The sequence below is a fragment of the Mercenaria mercenaria genome, chromosome 6 (assembly GCF_021730395.1).
Source record: "Mercenaria mercenaria strain notata chromosome 6, MADL_Memer_1, whole genome shotgun sequence".
Classification (NCBI taxonomy): Eukaryota; Metazoa; Mollusca; class Bivalvia; order Venerida; family Veneridae; genus Mercenaria; species Mercenaria mercenaria.
In genome coordinates this window covers 83,792,206-83,814,407 of record NC_069366.1, presented here as the reverse complement: position 1 = coordinate 83,814,407, position 22,202 = coordinate 83,792,206, and the positions used below count along the sequence as shown (strand labels likewise).

The 22,202-nt window shown below is 36.1% G+C and overlaps 1 protein-coding gene across 1 annotated transcript in view; it reads left to right on the top strand.

Annotated features, from left to right (window-relative positions):
• Positions 1 to 11,709, top strand: part of LOC123548363 (ER membrane protein complex subunit 4-like) — a 31,676-nt gene extending 19,967 nt beyond the window's left edge. The window contains exons 4-5 of the mRNA XM_045335560.2: positions 1,013 to 1,173; positions 9,888 to 11,709. Of these exons, the coding sequence (XP_045191495.1) occupies positions 1,013 to 1,173; positions 9,888 to 9,923 (197 nt within the window). The 3' untranslated portion in view covers positions 9,924 to 11,709. The remainder of the gene's footprint in view (positions 1 to 1,012; positions 1,174 to 9,887) is intronic.
• Positions 11,710 to 22,202: the final 10,493 nt, after the last annotated feature.

The following is a 22,202-nucleotide window of genomic DNA, read 5'->3' as shown; positions in this document are numbered from 1 at the left end:
AGTCACGTGCCGTAAAAAACCAGGTCAACAGGTGAAATGATAGAAAAACCTTGTGACCTCTCTAGAGACCATATTTTTCAATGGATCTTCATGAAAATTGGTCAGAATTTTTATCTTGATAATATCTAGGTCAAGTTCAAAATTGGGTCACATGAGCTCAAAAACTAGGTCATTATGTCAAATAATAGAAAAAACGACATCATACTCAAAACTGGGTGATGTGGGAAGAGGTGAGCGATTCAGGACCATCATGGTCCTCTTGTTATATTAATGTAAATGAGATGTGAAACCAAAATGTTTTATCCCGTTTGGGGCTATATTACCTGCTGTGTTAGTTTGTCATAAAATCCAAATTAAAATTAAAAAAAGTTAAAAAAAATAAAAGTGGCACAAAAATAACTCCACTGTGCAGCCTATATATAGAGATAGACCCTAAAACTTTAAATGATAGTAATACATTAAATAAAGTCTAGAAATTGTTTTCCAAGTCCTTGAAATAACCAAAAATGTTTTCACAAATTGAAGTTTATGATAGTTTTGTTAATATCAATAACAGAAGTTTTAATTTTCAATTTAAAGTTGTGATCCACAAAGAATGACAACTCTTGCCTTGGACTAGTACTTATAAGCAGAGATATCTATTAGTTTACTTCCCTTGCAATTACACAATTGGGTGGAAAATGAAAACTGTTTTAGACACAATATCATACTTTTTTGCACAACAAAAACATTTAGGATTTATTCATATGTGTTTGATTTACCCCTCAAAACATGGTTCCTACGATTCTGTCAAGTTACATATGGTAAAAAATTAACTTTTAACAAGTCAATAACAAAATGGTACCAGTAAGTAATTAATAATGCAGGTAATACATTTTTGCTTGTATCAAAATGTCACAATAGAAACACATCTGTAATACAGAACACCTGGTAGGATTAGTAAAGGTGCAATTATATTGATCTCTATTTCCTATGCCTACTATATACAGTATTGATATAATTTTCATTCCAGCTGCATTCAAGATGATAGAGGGTTCACAGCATATATTGCAGAAGTTTGTTTATATGTTTGGAAATATTGTGTGTCTTGCACTTGCTGTTTACAAATGCCAAACAATGGGCCTGTTACCTACAACACCATCTGATTGGCTGGCTTTTGTAGAAGCACAAAGAGTAAGTACAAACATCTGAATTGTTAAAGTTTATCTTTATACATTTTAAAATGAATATGAAAATTAAATTCTTTTCTTTTCAAGGTGTTAAATAAAATCGTTCATTGTGTGTTATTTTTATGCCCCCGAACGGAGGCATATTAGTTTTCAAGTGTCCGTTCGTTAATTCGTTCGTTCGTCACAACGTTAACTTTTTGCATGAAGGCATTTTACTCGCGAACCACTGCACCCAGGACCTTCAAACCACGTGCTGATAGTACTTATTGAGTACATGACCCCTACTGACTTTGGGGTCAAAGGTCAAGGTCACCAGGTCAAACATTAACTTTTTGCATGAAGGCACTTTACTCGTGAACTACTGCACCCAGGACCTTCAAACTTCACATGCTGATAGTACTTATTGAGTACACGACCCCTACTGACTTTCGGGTCACCAGGTCAAAGGTCAAGGTCACCAGGTCAAACGTTAACTTTTTGCATGAAGGCACTTTACTCGCGAACCACTGCACCCAGGACCTTCAAACTTCACATGCTGATAGTACTTATTGAGCACACGACCCCTACAGAATTTTGGGTCACCAGGTCAAAGGTCAAGGTCACCAGGTCAAACATTAACTTTTTGCATGAAGGCACTTTACTCGCGAACCACTGCACCCAGGACCTTCAAACTTCACATGCTGATAGTACTTACTGAGTACACGACCCCTTTTGACTTTGGGGTCACCAGGGCAAAGGTCAAGGTCACCATGTCAAACGTTAACTTTTTGCATGAAGGCACTTTACTCGCGAACCACTGCACCAAGGACCTTCAAACTCCACATGCTGATAGTACTTATTGAGTACACGACCCCTACTGACTTTGGGGTCACCAGGTCAAAGGTCAAGGCGCTGTGGTGGCATTTGTCACCATTAGTGACAGCTCTTGTTTTTAGTAATTATTTGTATCAGTACAAAAAATGTATGTAGTAATTGGATGTTTTTGTCTATGCTGCAAATTTATGTTAGTAAAGGGAAATAACAAGTGACAAAACTGGAGTGAAATATGTTTCAGTTGTTTCCCTTCGTACAGTGATTTTGTCAAAACTGCTAATGTCAGTAGGGTTTTCCCTACTTTCTGAACAGGAAGCTAGATACTAAATATGTTATCGTGCTTTCCGTTAAAGAAGCAAAATCACCAATTTTTGCTTATTTCTTTCCAAAGGCCTGTATATGGTTCTATTAAAAGTGGTTAATCAAATTTTGGTCAACTAATGAATTAGTTCAAAAATTTAACAACTAATCACCAACGATCTTGATGTATATTATATTTTCACTGGAAGTATTTTTAGCTCATCTGATTTTTAGCTCACCTGTCACAAAGTGACAAGGTGAGCTTTTGTGATCGCGTGGCGTCCGTCGTCCGTCCGTGCGTGCGTGCGTGCGTTCGTGTGTGCGTAAACTTTCGCTTGTGACCACTCTAGAGGTCACATTTTTCATGGGATCTTTATGAAAGTTGGTCAGAATGTTCATCTTGATGATATCTAGGTCAAGTTCGAAACTGGGTCACGTGCGGTCAAAAACTAGGTCAGTAGGTCTAAAAATAGAAAAACCTTGTGACCTCTCTAGAGGCCATATTTCTCATGAGATCTTCATGAAAATTGGTCAGAATGTTCACCTTGATGATATCTAGGTCAAGTTCGAAACTGGGTCACGTGGGGTCAAAAACTAGGTCATTAGGTCTAAAAATAGAAAAACCTTGTGACCTCTCTAGAGGCCATATTTCTCAATGGATCTTCATGAAAATTGGTCAGAATGTTCACCTTGATGATATCTAGGTCAGATTCGAAACTGGGTCATGTGGGGTCAAAAACTAGGTCAGTAGGTCTAAAAATAGAAAAACCTTGTGATCTCTTTAGAGGCCATATTTCTCAATGGATCTTCATGAAAATTGGTCAGAATGTTCACCTTGATGATATCTAGGTCAGGTTTGAAACTGGGTTACGTGCGGTCAAAAACTAGGTCAGTAGGTCTAAAAATAGAAAAACCTTGTGACGTCTCTAGAGGCCATGTTTCTCAATGGATCTTCATGAAAATTAATCAGAATGTTCCTCTTGATGATATCTAGGTCAAGTTCGAAACTGGGTCACGTGCGGTCAAAAACTAGGTCAGTAGGTCGAAAAATATAAAAACCTTGTGACCTCTCTAGAGGCCATATTTTTCATGAGATCTTCATGAAAATTGGTGAGAATGTTCACCTTGATGATATCTAGGTCAGATTCAGAAGTGGGTCACGTGCCTTCTAAAACTAGGTCATAAGGTCAAATAATAGAAAAACCTTGTGACCTCTATAGAGGTCATATTTTTCAATGGATCTTCATGAAAATTGGTCAGAATTTTTTATCTTGATGATATCTATGTCACATGTGCTCAAAAACTAGGTCACTATGTCAAATAATAGAAATAACGACGTCGTACTCAGTTCAACACTAGGTCATGTGGGGATAGGTGAGCGATTCAGGACCATCATGGTCCTCTTGTTTGAAAAAAAATGATGAGTTATTGTCATCACTTGAGCGGTTGTCGGCGTCGGCGTCGGCGTCTGCGTCGGCGTTGCCTGGTTAAGTTTTATGTTTAGGTCAGCTTTTCTCCTAAACTATCAAAGCTATTGCTTTGAAACTTGGAATACTTGTTCACCATCATAAGCTGACCCTGTATAGCAAGAAACATAACTCCGTCTTGCTTTTTGCAAGATTTATGGCCCCTTTTGTACTTAGAAAATATCAGATTTCTTGGTTAAGTTTTATGTTTAGGTCAACTTTTCTCCCAAACTGTCAAAGCTATTGCTTTGAAACTTGGAATACTTGTTCACCATCATAAGCTGACCCTGTACAGCAAGAAACATAACTCCATCTTGCTTTTTGCAAGATTTATTGCCCCTTTTGGACTTAGAAAATCAGTTTTCTTGGTTAAGTTTTATGTTTAGGTCAGCTTTTATCCTAAACTATCAAAGCTATTGCTTTAAAACTTGCAACACTTGTTCACCATCATAAGCTTACCCTGTACAGCAAGCAGCGTAACTCCATCCTGATTTTTGCAAAAATTATTGCCCCTTTTGGACTTAGAAAATCATTTTCTTGGTTGAGTATTATGTTTAAGTCAACTTTTCTCATAAACTATCAAAGCTATTGCTTTAAAACTTGCAACAGTTTTTCACCATCATAAGTGGACACTGTACATCAAGAAATATAACTCTATCCTGCTTTTTGCAAGAATGATGGCCCTTTTTAGACTTAGAAAATCATGGGTAGGACAATATTTCTATTACACAAAAAAAATCAGATGAGCGTCAGCACCCGCAAGGCGGTGCTCTTGTTAGATTTGATTTTCCTAACCTGGTTGCCCAACCAGGATAGCTTTATTTTAGCATAAGTATAAGTTTATCAAACATATTTTGCCTGAGGAAGAATACAAATATAGCACTATTGTATTAAATTTGTCAAAGATTTGCATTGAAAAGTATATATTTTGCCACAGTTCATTAGAAATGCAAGTATATAAAATTATTATTACCTCTGGGAGGCTCCCCTTGCCTATCTCGGTTGTGCAACCAAGATAGATTGAAAATAGACAAATTCAGAAGCTATGTGCTATTTTAAAACTAGAAATTACATTGAAATTTAAAGAAATAGTCAACTTTTTAAATATTTTATATTAAAGGGAGGTAATTAAAAAAAACACGAAAAGTTATAAAATATGCATTTTCAAGAGGGATCCAACTTTACGTAATGGGTCTTTTTATTCCTTAAATAAATCTTGCTCAGAGTATATGAAAACTGAAAAATGTCATAAAAATCTTGCTCAGATGTGATTGACCACTGTTTAATTATAAGACACCATTGTGAACCGGAGAGCTGTTTCTCATTTCTACTGTTCAAATTTTTAACTGTCCAAAAAGATTTTTTATTCAGTTTTAGTAGCTTCCAGAAATGAAAATATTACTTCCAATTTGGGAACCTGGGATATATATATACACTAAATTGCATATGATATGGCGGGATAGTATGTTTACCAAAGTATTCACATATTGTGCAAGGCTAATAAAAATGTGAACAAAACTGAACAAAATTCTTAGAAAGGTGTGTGGAAACTATCAAGAAGAGAGAAAACTGTACTATATTTTGTCAGCCATAAATCCACTGAAATCAATCTGACTGGAGCATCCTTACTGTACAGTACAAAAACTTCCCCTGACCCTGATAAAGCCTATCAAATTTGAAGGAAATTATGACCATATAATAGCTTTTTTTTCCAAAACAATAAAATTTTGGAAAAGTTGGTAGTTATTATCAGGGAAAAGGTTAGCACTGGTACATATTCCAGGAACACTGGTCAGGTTTATCAAGGGATTTGAAAATATTTGTCACATGTCAAATGTTAACCATATTGAGAAAGTGTGTCATGCTTATGACCTGGGTCTTGGGTCAAGGTCACAAAATAATTCAGTTCGTACCTGAACTATCCTGGCATATTGTATGCAGACAACTGTAGCATTCTTGGGCACGCTTCAGGGGCATTTGTCACCAATAGTGACAGCTCTTGTTTTCTTTTCAAGCTGTTAAATAAATTTGTTCATTTTGTGTTATTTAATTAGTAATTATTGGTATCAATACTAAAAATGTTTATCTAATAAATGTATTTGCAATGTTAGTAAAGGGAAGTAACAAATGACAAACTGGAGTAAAATATGTTTCAGTTGTTTCCCTTTATACAGAGATTTGTCAAAACTGCCAATGTCAGTAAAGGAAACTTTCCCATCAAGTGAGTGTCTATGGGTTTTTCCCTACTTCCTGAACAGGTAGCTTGATACTAAATACGTTATCGTGCTTTCCTGTTAAAGAAGCGAAATCACCAATTGTTACTTGTTTCTTTCATAAGGCCTTTATATAGTACTGTTAAATATAAGACACCATTGTGAACCTGAGAGATGTTTCTCAATCTCTACTGCTACTGGGAGCAAAATCCCTAGAAAGGTGTATGGAAGGTGTCTAGAAGAACTGCAAAAGCTCCGTTGAAATCAAATCAGCTGGAGCATCCGTACTGTACAGTACAAAAACTTGACCTGACCCTGATAAAGTCTATCAAATTTGAAGGAAATTATATTACCACATAACAGCTGTTTTTTTTTTCTTTTCCAAAGCAACAAAATTTTGGAAAAGTTGGTAGTTATTATCAGGGAAAAGGTAAGCACTGGTACATATTCAAGGAACACTGGTCAGGTTAATTGTCTAGTTGTTAAGTAATTGAAACACTTCTGAAAAAGCAGCGCTAAACCTAATACAAAATATAAACAGAAATAGTTATACCTTTAAAGGACATTTTTGACATGCCTTTTACCAATGTTTAAATTATGTCACAGACAAAAAACACTGGGGGCTATAACTGTTTTTAGCTCACCTGTCACAAAGTGACAAGGTGAGCTTTTGTGATCACGCGGTGTCCGTCGTCCGTCCGTCCGTGCGTGCGTAAACTTTTCCTTGTGACATCTCTAGAGGTCACATTTTTCATGGGATCTTTATGAAAATGGGTCAGAATGTTCATCTTGGTAAATACTAGGTCAAGTTCGAAACTGGGTCACGTGCCTTCAAAAACTAGGTCAGTAGGTCTAAAAATAGAAAAACCTTGTGACCTCTCTAGAGGCCATAATTGCAATGTCTTCATAAATTGTCAAATGTCACCTTGTGATATCTAGGTCAAGTTCGTAAACTGGGTCACGTGCCTTCAAAAATAGGTCAGTAGGTCAAAAATAGAAAAACCTTGTGACCTCTCTAAGAGGCCATATATTTCCAAAATCTTCATGAAATTGGTCGAATATTAACCTTGATGATATCTAGGTCAGTTCGAAACTGGGTCTTGTGCCTTCAAAAACTAGGTCAGGAGGTCTAAAAATAGAAAAACATTGTGACTCTCTAGGCATATATTTCATAGATCTTCATGAAAATTGGTCAGAACGTTCACCTTGATGATATCTAGGTCAGGTTCGAAACTGGGTCACGTGCCGTCAAAAAGTAGGTCAGACGGTCAAATAATAGAAAAAACTTGTGACCTCTCTAAAGGCCATATTTTTCATGGAATCTGTATGAAAGTTGGTCTGAATGTTCATCTTGATGATATCTAGGTCGAGTTCGAAACTGGGTCACTGCGTCAAAAACTAGGTCAGTAGGTCAAAAATAGAAAACCTTGTGACTCCTGAGCCATAGTTCATAATCTTCAGAAATGTAGATGTTCACCTGATATATTATCTTCGAAGTGGTCACGTGCCGTCAAATAGGTCTAGGTCATATAGAAAACGTTGGACTCTTAGAGGCCATTTTTCCCTGGGATCTGTATGAAGTTGGTCTGAATGTCAATCTTGATGAATTTCTAGGTCAGTCGATGGTCACGTGCTTCAAAAACTAGGTCAGTAGGTCAAATAATAGAAAAACCTTGTGACCTCTCATAAGGCCATATTTTTCAATGGATCTTCATGAAAGTTGGTCTGATTGTTCATCTTGATGATATCTAGGTCAATTCGAAACGGGTCATGTGCGGTCAAAAACTAGGTCAGAGGTCAAAAATGAAAAAACCTTGTGACCTCCATAGAGGCCATATTTTGAATGGATCTCATAAAATTGGTGTCAAAAATGAAAACGTTTGACCTCTCTAGAGGCCATATTTTCATGGATCTGTATGAAAGTTGGTCTGATGTTTATCTCGATGATATCTAGGTCAAGTTTGAAACTGGGTCAACTGCGATCAAAAACTAGGTCAGTAGGTCTTGAAATAGAAAAACCTTGTGACCTCTCTAAAGGCCATACCCTTGAATGGATCTGTATGAAAATTGGTCAGAATGTTCATCTTGATGATATCTAGGTCAAGTTTGAAACTGGGTCACGTGCCTTAAAAAACTAGGTCAATAGGTCAAATAATAGAAAAACCTTGTGACCTCTCTAGAGACCATATTTTTCAATGGATCTTCATGAAATTTGGTCAGAATTTTTATCTTGATAATATCTAGTTCAAATTCAAAACTGGGTCACATGAGCTCAAAAACTAGGTCACTATGTCAAATAATAGAAAAAAACGACGTCATACTCAAAACTGGATCATGTGGGAAGAGGTGAGCGATTCAGGACCATCATGGTCCTCTTGTTTGTTGAGCCGGCTTGTGGAAGTGAAGACATAGTCGTCCAATTAGCTGTTCGGTGTATGTGTGGGTGCGTCAGGATTTGATTGTCCGGACCATAACTTTGACATGCATGGAGATCTTGTTTATGTTTGGCATGAATGTTAACCCCAGTGTCATGCACAAACCCCAGATTCCTATCTCAAAGGTCAGGGTCAGAGTTGGAAGTCAAATTGTCATGTGAGATCTTGTCCGGTCCATAACTTTGATATGCATTGAGGAATCTTGTTTATATTTGGCATGAATGTTTAACTCAATGAGACGGAGTGTCATGTGCAAACTTCAGTTCATATTTCAAAGGTCAAGCCTAGCTCAGAAGTATTTCATATTTATTGATGAAACCTTGCATGAGTCTTTATAATGCACATTTTCACATTGTAATGTGCCTAGCTCAAAAAGTGTTTCATATAAATTGATGAAAACTTGCGTGAGTCTTTATAATGATATAAACTTGGGCACCTCTTATTTTACGTCTGGCTCCACCCCCTATTTCCAAAGTTATGGCTCCTGAAATAGTAAAACATGCACATTTTTCACCTAATGACTTGCATAGCTCAAAAAGTATTTGATGTAAATTCATGAAACCGTGCATGAGTCTTTATCATGATGTGACCTTGCACAGTTGACATTCTTCTTGAGATTTTAGTGCTAATTACAGAGTTACAGCTCTTGAGATTTTTTGTTTGTGATGCTCATAGCTCAAGAAGTATATTTATAGCCTTGAATAATGATCCTTTATATAAAAATGTTTGTTGAGGCTATACCCCATCATTTGGATTATTACCCCCTAATTGTGACAGATGTACCAGTGGGGGCACACCCGGTGTCCTACAGTTTTTTTTCTGTTTTTTTTTTTAGGACAACTGTAAACCTTACAAAATTTTGTTCAAGCTTGCCTGCTTTGCTCAATAGTGAGTGCGCAGATCTATGGAGTCTGGGGTCTTGGTGTCAGTAAACATGCAAAACATAATGTTTTCCATGATGATTTGATAGAATCCTAAGCAGAAATTGTGTCTGACATCATTCATTCATCCTCAGTCTATATTCTTGGGGGTGGGGGATAGGGAAGAAGTTGACAGTTATTGGAGAAGAACAGGTTGGTATATTTGCGGGATCCAGGAACATTGGTTAGGTTAACTGCCAGAGCTCTGAAATACTGTTGAAAAACAGCGCTGAACCCAAAACAAACAAAAATGTCCAAATTACACTGAACATAATTACCTGTAAAGAAGCAGGCTTTGTTTAACATTTACCCTGCTAAATTTCTAAAATGGACTGTCCATCATTCAATTTGGGCAGTCGCTCTTCTAATTCAAAGGGATGATCACTGAAAATTTACTGACTGAATAGTGAACAGTGCAGACCAGGATCAGTCTGCACTGAACATGGTCTGCACTGGTCACAAAGGCAGAGTTCAGACAAGCCCTGGGGGCTATTACTGCTTTTGTTGTAAGTAATATGTAAACTGTCATGTATAATGTGTTATTATGTCATATTTTGTCTGTATATTTCAGAGACTAGAGTGGTCAGGAGGTGGTGCTCTTCTGTGAATGTGATGCTGACATTTCTCTTCAAAACATTATCTTGTGTATTATCAAAGAAGCTTCCTGCAAGATTAAACAATTAAAATTTTTATTTGGTTGAACATTTCAGTGTATTGATTACTGTAAATTAAGGTGTAGATGGTGTCCTTCAGTGGCCTTTCGACAGTATTTGAGCCGTGCCATGGGAAAACCAACATAGTGGGTGTGCGACCAGCATGGATCCAGACCAGCCTGCGCATCCGCGCAGTCTGGTCAGGATCCATGCTGTTCGCTAACAGTTTCTCCAATTCCAATAGGCTTTAAAAGCGAACAGCATGGAGCCTGACCAGACTGCGCGGATGCGCAGGCTGGTCTGGATCCATGCTGGTCGCACACCCACTATGTTGGTTTTCCCATGGCACGGCTCATTTATTGTTAAAAGCACTTGTGTATACTGTAGAATTTGTAAAAGGGCTATTTGAGGTTGCAGTTTTAGTCTTAGGGATAAAAGTATTGTATGTGTTCTCAGCGACAGTTTGACAGACGACAATTTGTCCTACATCGAAGTGGGAAAATTATCAGTTACTTGCCAAGAACATTGAGTCTTTAAGATATTTTTGTTTCCCCTCCCACAGTCCTTGCCATTTAAAAGCTGCATACGTAGGTTGAGAAATTTAATTTTTTTTTTTGTTCAATACATTTTCAATATATAAATATTGTAAATATGTAATTTTTTATGAAAAATCAGTCATTAATGACGTAGCTACTTACTAATAATGACTCCACTTTTATAACAGCCATAACAGCTGGTGAATCTTTAATGTCAGTAACAATTATGAAGTAAATAATATTCTTTTAGAATTAAAACCATGCATTTTAAAATAGTATTGCGTCCATCTTTGTGATAAAAAAGTTTTGATATGGTCAATTTTTGTGGTCAGGTAGCCAGCGGGGTATGGGGGATGGGTGGGGGTTGAGAACAATATTTTATTTTAGGCCTCAGACATGGTGCAGAATCCAGGATATGCAGGAACACGGTTTGCTTTAGATGACAGCAGTTAACATAAAGTTAAATATTGTTGAAAAACAGCATTGAACCAATCAAATAAACAAAACATTTAGTCATGTTGTACATTAACAATTCAAGAAGTGTGATATCTTTTGATTATTGTGTATAATAGAATAACTCTGGGGAACAACTTTGTTAAATCTGTACTATATTTGCCTTTTGTGCTAGTGTATGACATGTGCTTTCAATGAGAATTTGACCCTCTTTCTCGCCGCTTCTGCCAATTGACTCACTGGGCATTGTGATCAAGCACCTTGATGGAACCATGAACCTTCTGGTGGGTGAAATATACACCTCAAATTTTCAAAAGTGTGGTTTGAACTCTGTGACTTTCACACCAAACCTAAAGTATACAGGAATGGAAAGTTGACCATAGCTTTAAGTGAATTCTTATCTTTTGAACTTCTATTAATACCAGACTTTGTTTTGAACTATTTAAAGTTCAGTTAGAAATTTAAGAAAGATAAGACAGTTTCAAACGTGATTTTATCACATGTTTGACATCGTGGAAGTGAAAAGTGAAAAAAAACCTTTACCTAATTTTGGTATTACACTAGTGTAACAAAGCTTTGATGCTGAAGTCGTTTTATTTGTTGAATTGACTCTCTCTATAATAGGTAGAGAAAGATGAAATTTTGATGTTTCAGCAAGAAAAGCTAACATAATTTTTATGATAAAAAGAATATTACATTAAATTTTGTGTCTTTCCACATTGAATTTAATAAACTTGTCGAGAGCCTCAAATTTTATTATTTTATTCAACTCTTAATAAATTCCGTATGAAAAAAGACACCCATATAATATCCTTTACTGACAGTCCCATCAACTAAAGTTATTGACCTTTTGTTTGTTTGTTTGTTTGTTTTGGGTTTAACGCCATTTTTCAACAGTATTTCAGTCATGAACGGCGGGAGTTAACTAAACCATGTTCCGGATTCTGTACCAGTACAAATATTCTACGCAAGTAACTGCCACTTCCAATAATGATCAGAGGTGGAGGACTAATGATTTCAGACACAATGTCGTCTATCAAATAGCCACGGAGAACATCAGCCCTGCCCGAGGATCGAACTCGCGACCCCGCGATCCGTAGACCAACGCTCTTACCTACTGAGCTAAGCGGGCGGGCTATTGACCTTTTGGCCCCAACAGCATACAAAAATAAAATGCTTCACTAAGGACTGACATTTTTGGTGTTCCATACTTGCATCTTTTTTTCTGCTGAAGAAGAATTTTATCAGAATGTGCTTATGAGCTGCTACATGAAATGGGACCATCTTGACAGAGTTGCTTAACCCTTACCTTGCTAAAATTCTAAAATGGACTGGTCCATCATTCAATTTGGGCAGCATCACTTATTATTTAAAGGGGTGTTCACTGAAAATTTACTGACTGAATAGCGAACAGTGCAGACCATGATCAGCCTGCACAGATGTGCAGGCTGATCTTGGTCTGCACTGGTCGCAAAGGCAGAATCGCTTGCTGCCAGCAGGCTAAGGGTTAAACATCTGCTTGCAACATTTTGAAATATTTTTTTTTCAAATGGTATATCACTGAACTTGTAAAAGCTTCAATTTAATTTTATCCTTTATAATCTGAACTGTTGTCAACTTTCATTAAAATATAATGCACAGACATAGAGTAAAGTATTCCACTAGAAATTGGAGTCAGTGGCGGAGTGGTTAAGGGCTGGCTTCATATCATTTCCACCTGTATGCTGTTGATTTGAAACCTCACTTGGGGTGTGCAATATATTTGTGTGGACAAGTTGTCCAGCTGACTTGTGGAGGTGCTACTATGAAAAGTTGGGAAGTTGCCATAATGTCCTATAATTGTGTCAGTGTGATGTTAAACTCTAAAAATAAAAATATATAAATAGAAATTATCTGTCATGATTCTTTGGGCAGATTGGTTTAAGTTTTTCAGTTAGTGCGCTTCCTTATCTTTAAGTTCACTTTATTTAAATATTCCTATGTAATCTGATTACATTTTAAAGGCATGCTTAGTAAGGCAAAGGAAATGGAACAAGTCGGATGAACTGCCTAGTGACAAAACCAACCAGTCTCAAATCTCTAGCATCTGATTGGTTGATTTTTAGTACAGTTTTGAAATTGACCAATGGCAAGATTGCACTTGGAGACTGGTCTCAAGATTTATTTTTTTTTATAACTTAGGAACTGTTACCCAAATTAAAGTTTCTGAACTGTTTATGTTAATTATCAAATATATAAAATTATTGATCATTCAATTTTAGAATGTTTTCATGGATGTTTTGAACATGTGAAGTGCAATGTCATAAAGTGAATAAAATGTTGAAAACAGAAATTACTGTTGCTTATTCTAATATAGGTAAACAAGAGCTGTCTGTTGACAGCGTGCTAGACTATTTGAAGAATTAAAGGCGTACGCTAGAATTCCCTGTATATGAGATGGGCTAAAATTTTCCCAATAACAGAATTTCTTTAAACTTTGGATATTGAGGGACAATCATCTAAGAAACAAAAAAATGCAATAAAAATCATAGGTCACCGGATTCGAAAAAGAGTTATCTGCCCTTGAAAACGTCATTTTTAGGGGAAATGCCGTTTTCAAGGGCAGATAACTCTTTTTCGATACCGGTGACCTATGATTTTTATTGCATTTTTTTGTTTCTTAGATGATTGTCCTTCAATATGCAAAGTTTGAAAAAATTCTGTTATTGGGAAAATTTTCGCACCAAATTCTAGCATACGTCCTTAATGGAAGTATGTGGTCAAAATAATATCGGAGATTTTCAGACAAAAGAAGAAAAATATATAAGACAATGTACCTGTATTTGTGGATAAGTCTTGCACTCTATGGCAATGTGTGACCATAATGGTAAGCAACTGTTCAAAGGCATATATCAAACAGTTTAGACAACATTTCCTGTACGTATTATTGCTACAGTAGTAGAATTTTTTTTTAAAAATTGTCTGGAAACAATGGCCTATTCAAAATTATTTCAACGATATTTTCCTTGCATGACCATCTAACAAAACTGTTCAAGCAAGCTGTGCAACTCAAGTGAGCGATCTAGGGCCATCACGGCCCTCTTGTTTATTTTAAACATGCATTAATAATACGGTAACGGGATGCACATGTTCCATATTATGTGGTTAATCGATTAAAACTACCAACTGTTTATCGCCATCACCACTTTGATTTCAGAATGCTCTAGCAATGCCATCGGTGTCTGTATCAGCGTCAGCTATAATATAGTTGATGTTACACAAGGTTTCCTATACCGCGCTTTCTCTGATTTAACCGTCCCATTATAACTGAATGTTTGTTGGTCTATGGCGTAAGAATGCTTCAACAAAAGATTTCTGAAAAAAAAACGCGTACTTTGGACCTGAATAAAATTCTATAACGTTACCATCTTTATATAGATGCGCAAAATTTTCGAAAAGTTCGACAATTTTGACTAAAATCGTTGCTTACGAGTTTGCTGCATCATCATTTGATGTTTGAAAATACATCAGCTCTGGATTCTGTACGTGCATCACTTCACTACGAGCTCCACGTGCACATGTGACAACGGTCATATACTTCGAGTTTCACAAAAGAAACCAACATATTAGAAAATGATAAATTTAGCATACAAGTTGGTTGCAATAAACAGATGTTGTGTTTTTACTTTTATATGTCTATATTTTTAATGTATCAACTGTTTCCTTTCTTTTTTACTTCCTTTACTTTAGTCCACCAGCTCTTGATAATAAAGCAATGGAATTTCACGTTGGACCGCTATGGAAAATTATTTTAGGATATACAATTTCTATGTCTAAAAGTATTAACTCTATAATCAGGTTATCACAATATTATCTTGGTAATTTATATGATTAATAAAGCCCATGGATACGATGGATACGTATCAAAATAGTTATGGACGTCGCTTAAGGTTCTTTTGCATACTTCATGATAAACCGGAAGTCATAGCGTTCTGGAATAAGGTCAGTAATTCGGTCGAAAATGTGCTTCTGTGGTGTAATCGAAAGAAGTCCATAATAAATAGATCCTAATTTTCCCATTTTTTGAGCAAATTCGTGTAGAACGAGTGCTTTAATCACCATTTTTCACTACTGAAATACATTCTGCATGAAATGAGACGGTTTTCATGTTCATACACCCCACATGGCAAGTTTTGCAGATCGAAACCGGAAGTAGGTGCTTATTGCGCGGACGAGAGCAAATATGCGCCATTTTTAGGGTAGCAGACCACAACTGACTGGCATTTCACTAGGAACTACATGACCCCCCTATTTTCTTTTCATTTTTTCGTTAATTTATGATAGAACTTTCATGAAAAATAGGTGTAGGAAAATGTGATGTTCTCTAAAGATACTTAAAGACGACCTGAAGTTGTCGTTTTTTATATGAAACAAAGAAGGATTTGAATTACTGACCTTTAACCTTCTGTCATTTTTGTGATAACCTAGTACCAATGTGCCTCTAGTTACCTCCCCTACTGGTCCGTACGACCCGTGACTCTAGTTACCTCCCCTGACGGTCCGTAATATCAAACTGAAATGAAGTGAAAGTGATAATTACGCAACGAGTTTGGCTTAGGGTAGAACCTAGCTGGCTCCGGCCTGCGGAAACGAAAATCATTCTTGAATGAATTGCATCCATTGTACGTATGCTTGTGATAAGACAAGCATAGTTACTACCTTTTTAAGATTATTATGCATGTATAAACTTGTGACCCGAAATATTTCTAAATAATGTCAAAACATTTAAATTTTGAATTAGTGCATTCGGTTTTAATTTTTAGGAATTCTAGTCTAGTCCAGTCTAGTCCGTGGGTGAAGTTAACGTTATATTTTGACCTAGCTCTAGTTAAGCTAGGGAAATATATGGAAAATATAAGTCAACCTATGCATTTTATTTTGACAATGTATTTAGAAAATATGTCCACTTGGAACTATGGAAGGTAAATGGTCATTTTCCCATAAATAACCACTAAGAACAAGTCCAACAATCATAAAATGCTGCAAATGACTTCTTTGTGTACTACAAATTTGATACGAACACGCAGAACTACCTTAAAGTCTAATATATACTGTTAATTAAGCCATTATGATCAATAAAGCTGTCCGTCCCAGGTCAATGTTTGTCTTAACGACCGTATTTGTCCACATTCTTGATAGCGTTTTTATTTATTATACAAATAAACATATCAAAGGAATCAACATGTCGCTAACAAGAAACTATGTATTTCCTGATAAAGTTCAAGAACTACAAAAATTGAAACAAGGTCCGATCCCCAAGATAGACTTGAATAAAAGACAATTTATAATTTGAAATATAGGCAATCTAGGCGGACACAGTTGCAGCAAGAGTTAAAGCGTTTTCCTACGGAGACGAAGGCCCCGGGTTCAATTCCTGGTTACTCCTATTGCAGTATGTCAATGGACAAAATAGGGTTGCTCAAAAGCTCTACAAAGCTTACGTTCATTGTTTCACAAAGCGACGGTGAATTTACCTTTACCTCCAACATTTATCTAAGCAATTCCTACACCCTGTTATATGCTGTTTTAGCATAGTCGGAAACAAGTACACCATGAGCGCATTAAATCCAACAGTATGAATTTATATTGAATATTTACCAAAATTATACGGAACGTGCTATATTATGGTAAACATGTAATATTTTTGCTGTCGTTGAGCACCAAATGATTGGCATATTTTGCAATTATGCGCATGGTTTTCACATATTATAAGGGCAAGTACAACGTGCACTGGAAGGAAAATGCATAAAACAAGAATTCCGATATATACTGGGATTTAGAAAAAAAACGACAAAAACATCTTTTGCCTTGGCAGTTGGCCATTTTAGTTCAAGACTGTCGTTTCAGCTCAGTCAGTTTGGCACAAAGTCATTTCGGCCTCAGATGGAATAAATACTGTCTTTCTAATCTAACAGTATGTGGCATACATGTGCTGGAAGTATGCAAAATGATATATACTTCGTTCTTTTTTTTTCAACAGATGTTATTTAGATATAACCACCAAATATGTAGATTGACAGTTATGAGAAATATGTCCATATTATGACCATAAAATTGACATATTCACACGTATGGTTGTCAAAATATATTTATTACTCTGTTGTTGGCTTTAAACCTAGTGACTTAGTTTTTTTTCTTCCGGATATAGATATTTCTAGAGCGTACACATTTCGACAGTCCTATAATACTTTACGTATGTTTCACGGAAGCGAAATCCTAACACATTTGTACCCTTTTGTACAAGGGTCCTGCAAAAAGTTCTGTCACTAATGGACTTCCGTAGTTTTATCCCAGGTATATACGACTGAAAATATCACAAATCAGAAATGTAACGTATACGTTTTTGCTTTATTTGGGGTAGAGATGTGAAATATATTCGTACGATTTTTGTGAAATATTCGCAAGAAATTCTTTACACACGAATTTCTCGCATTTGTGAAGAATTCGTTTCTGTGAAATTTCCGGTTCAACAGAACACTTCATTCCACTTGGCCGGTATTGTCTGTGTCGTTGACCTATCAGAACACAACAAAGACAACAGAAAATGCAAGTATTTAACAGTCTAGGTGAGACAAATACGGACCGAAGTCTTGCCCGTGAATCCTCGTATCCCTGTGATGATCATTTGTACCAATAGACGATGAGGACGTTAAAGACCGTAAAAGCAAGCTGTATTGCCCTCCCCCCCCCCCCCCCCCCCCCCCCCCCCCCCCCCCCCCCCTCATTGTTTTACCTTTAACTTCTAAGTGTGCCCTTGACCTTTCAGCTAATCTTGTGATTTTGCGCTCATCATGATGATCATTTATACCAAGTTATTTTAAACTTTCTTTTAATTGAAAAGGACGCTGGAAACAGCATTAGCCCTATTTATTCCAATTATGACCTTGACCTTACAGCTAAAAGCGTTGGTTTTGCGCGCGTCATCGTTATCATTCAAGGTACGATGGCTACACCTGCTACACATTAGCGCAACGCCATCGCACATTCGTGCTTCGCTTTCGCCTTAGCACTATCGTCTGCATCGCCATATCGCCCTTCGTCATTGCACGATCAAACATCATCGCAGTTTCCTCTTGGAATTTCGGCCTTTAGTCAATGCACATAAAACGCGATGACGGAACACGAATGCGTAATGGTGGCACGTGAAGAACGCGATTCAAACTTTCAAAGTTCGTGCTTTGCCTTATTTCTAATTGACAATAAGACCATATTGGATGCTTCATATTAGGGAAAATGACGTTTAGAAAGAAGTTTTTGTGTTGTGTTGTGTTCTGTTCGGGTCTGTTTTTTTTTCTTTCTGTTTTATTCTGTGGTATTGTGTTGTGTGTGGAGGATGATATTATGGCATGTTCGTGTGACGTATTCGTCTAAACAATCGTTTGGCATTGTTTTGTTCTGTTTTGGCAGGAGAAATATACGTTTTTGCTTTAACAGGTGTACGCTGCGAAATTGCGAAATGTATATTTCACAAATGTGTGACACATTCATAGGATCTTTGTGAAATATTCACACGAATTCTTCACAAATGTGAGGAATTCGCACGAATTTAATTCTCATCACCTTTCTGGGCTCGTTTTAGTCCCCATACTTTTTTCTGGGCCCTTATTCATCACCATTTAAAGTCACAACTTTAGAATTAGCCTTTCAAATTCTAAATTTTCTTTCTGTTTCTGTTATTATTTTATTTCTATATATATTTTAGGAACTTTACATGAATATGCCGTTGGCAGCTACAGACATCTTGGGGGAAATCATTTTGTATAGATAGGCTACTTAGTTGGTAAATTGATTTTCTACCGATCTTATGTCTACGTTTCTGTCTTAAACGCTGATGAGTTTGGACCCAGATATTTTTGTTTCAGACCTCAATGAACTTGTTTTGTAATTTGTTTGATGACTGCTGATAATTTCAAGTATACAAAATAACTTTAACTCTTATCATGCTGGACACGATTCTGCCTTTGCGACCAGTGTAGATCATGATCAGCCTGCACGTCCGTGCAGTCTGATCATGATCGGCACTGTTCGCTATTCATTCCGTGTCTTTTAGGTAAGCACTCCTTTTAACAGTTAATGGCACTGTCCAAATTGAAAGATGGACAAGTTCATTATAGAAAAAAGGGCTAAAATGAGCGTGCGGTTTTTGTCCGGTACTTTTATTTGTCATTCATTCTTGTCATATCTGTCTGAAGTACTATAATTGACCTTTCACTGAAATCTCTGACCTTATTTCTCCCCAGCTTAACTCCATGAACTTAGTTATAACATATTAAACTCCTACGCAGTGATCTCCCTTGTCTCTACGCTTTAATGAGAGCGTAGCAGCAAGGGAGATCACTGCGTAGGAGTTTGATAACATTATGACCGATTGAGAAGCTTAACATTTAAATGTCATTCTTTTATCATTGTTTTATCTTTTGGATTTTTTTAGCAATAGTAAATTTTAATGTTAAAGTGGTTAGGGGTAAAACAAGAAATCTCTTTGAACCACAGTGATGCGGGGTTAGCCAGCGGCGATCTTAAACTTAAAGAGATTAAATTTACTTCTGGAACAATGCGCTTCAAAGATTTTAGATTCTAGATTAAAAATAATGTACTCTTCTCTAACGAAAGTCATTCTCGTTGACAGCCTTTTGGATTTCTTACCAGTACTGGCACTTTGATGACGCAACTCCGCCGCCGACAAGATTTGAGCGTCAAAACGTATACAACACACGGAATAGCTAGCCTGAAGACTGCCTTTCTCACATAGACTACTACATTTTTTCTTAAATATTAAATAAAAACGGTTGTGATTTTTGATATAAGAAACCATTTCTCAGTCACATTATTACGTAATGATATTTGAAGTTGTAATCTGTTGACCTAGTTGTAGTGTATGACCTAGGTTTCCATTGTAAATTTAGAATTACCATTACGTAATGGCAAAAAAGACACTGAAATATCATTTGTACACCTGCCGACGGACTTTTCAGCGAACACAGTTTCTGCTATGAAGTACATCAAAAAAATTTCAATCCACAATAACGCGAAATTACCATTTTAGTTGTGATTTTGGCAATTTAGTGTATAATAACCTAGACAGAAAACTGAACTCGTTTTGGAAGACGAGACAGACATAAGATTACACGACATTCAGACAGGTCTAATTGTTTTATTGTTCCACACTGTTACTTCAGGGTATTACTAGCAATTATGATAAATGTCCCCCGTTCTGATACGCAAAACGTCGGTTTGACAAATGTTTTACATTTTCATATAGGTAGATCTTATGATATCTCGGCTGAACGACATCACTGACATATATGTGTGAACTCTGATCCGTTAATTTTTTTTCATTATTTTTTTTTTCGTTGAAAATTAGAACTTAAACTACTAATCAGTATAGAAAAATGACCCATACACACCACGGTCATAGTCCGTTCATAGCTTGTTTTCTTAGGGGCTTGACTCTTATACTACATTTTATTACCCTGATAAAAATGTAGTTGTTTTTTAAACAATGAGTAGACAAAATTTTAAGCATAATATTTGGTTTTGGTCAAAAATTAGATTTTCCAAATTGTTTTCTTATATTTAAGTAAACACAAGTTTTATGTAGAACAGTTTATTACTACAATGCTTAAGCTGCATATGAAGTACATTACATTTCTTGATGAATTTATGATTTCTAAAAAGGAAAAAAACATAAATGATACCATTTTCCAAACAAGAAAGTATGGCTGACACATTAAGAGTGCTCTACCATAACAAAATATGTATAACATTTTGATGACCTGGCTACCACAACCTTAGATGTAGCAATAAATATAAAACGACCAGAGAGCCCAACATCTGAGATCCAGGCCCCAATTTCACACAAAAAAAACTTTAGTAATTACTTAGTTACGTCTGTTATTTTAGAATCGTGCTATTGCCTAAGTTATTGTTATTCAATGTTGTTGTTTTTTATATAACAATGTATATTTATAGCTTTTTTCTACGGCTAGTTGTATTTGTCTGCAGTACTTATTTCAGTCGCGCAAATATGATATTTCTATTAAAGCACGAATGAATGAACTTAAGTATTTGCTTAAGTATACAATGTATTTCTTATTTCTATAATTCGATTTCTGTAAAAAGTCAACATTGAAGATGCATAAAGGGCAAAAACAAGCATTTGAAATAACAGACTTAGCTAAGCAATTACTTAAGTTTTTGCGTGAAAATGGGGCCAGCTCTCTTGTTCTTTTAAGGATAACATGGTGTAATAGGCCTCATTTTCACCAAAAGCGTACCTACAACTTGATAATTTAAGCTTTAAAAATGTCAAACGATAGAAATAAGGTGCATATTGACAAGTCAAAAATTTCCTTTAAATTACCTCCCCTGATAATTTTTTTTCATGAGTTATCTCCCACGAAAACAAGAATGACTTTCTCCTTTTCCCTACGGGGAATTTTAGATTTCTTTTTGATATTTGTATCAGAATCATATAATGCAGCTACCGGTTATCTCCCCAAAAAAATGATAAGATTTGAAAAATCTCTCGGTGAAAAGTTTTTAATTTTGAATGTCTTTAAATTGACCAAATTTCATTTAAATATTACCATCCAGTTACAAGATATGAAATATGGCTATTACACCATGTTATCCTTCAAAGCCATCACAGGATCCGTATCTTAAAACACTGATAAACATGTATACAGGTGTATAGTGAAATGACATGCCCGCCCCTGCCCCTATGAACTATAGGTTTCATGAAACTATTTCTTGTGCTTATTAAATTATCTAATTAGGACCTACTTTTTGTCACATTATAGCTACTCGCCATTGCGACCACATTCATAAAGATTATGTATATTTTTCTCAATATAGCCGTTTATCTTTGCACTAAATTCCATGAAAAATTTGTTTTCGTCCGTTTGTAGTTATCGCAGAATTTACTTTTCTGGCGGACGGACTGGCGGATATGCGCTGGGCAAACCGGCATTACCGGGATGGGACTAAAAATCAAGAAAAAACAGACATATGTGTCAAGCTATACAATCCCTTTATGTAGAAAATATTATACACTTTTATCATGTGTACCATTTCTGCTATAATAAATGACATATGATATTTTTATTGCGGTGGCAATACCGGAATGGGACTAAAATAAAGAAAAACATATACAGTATATGTGTCAAGCTATACAGTCCTTTTTATATAGAAAATATCGTACAT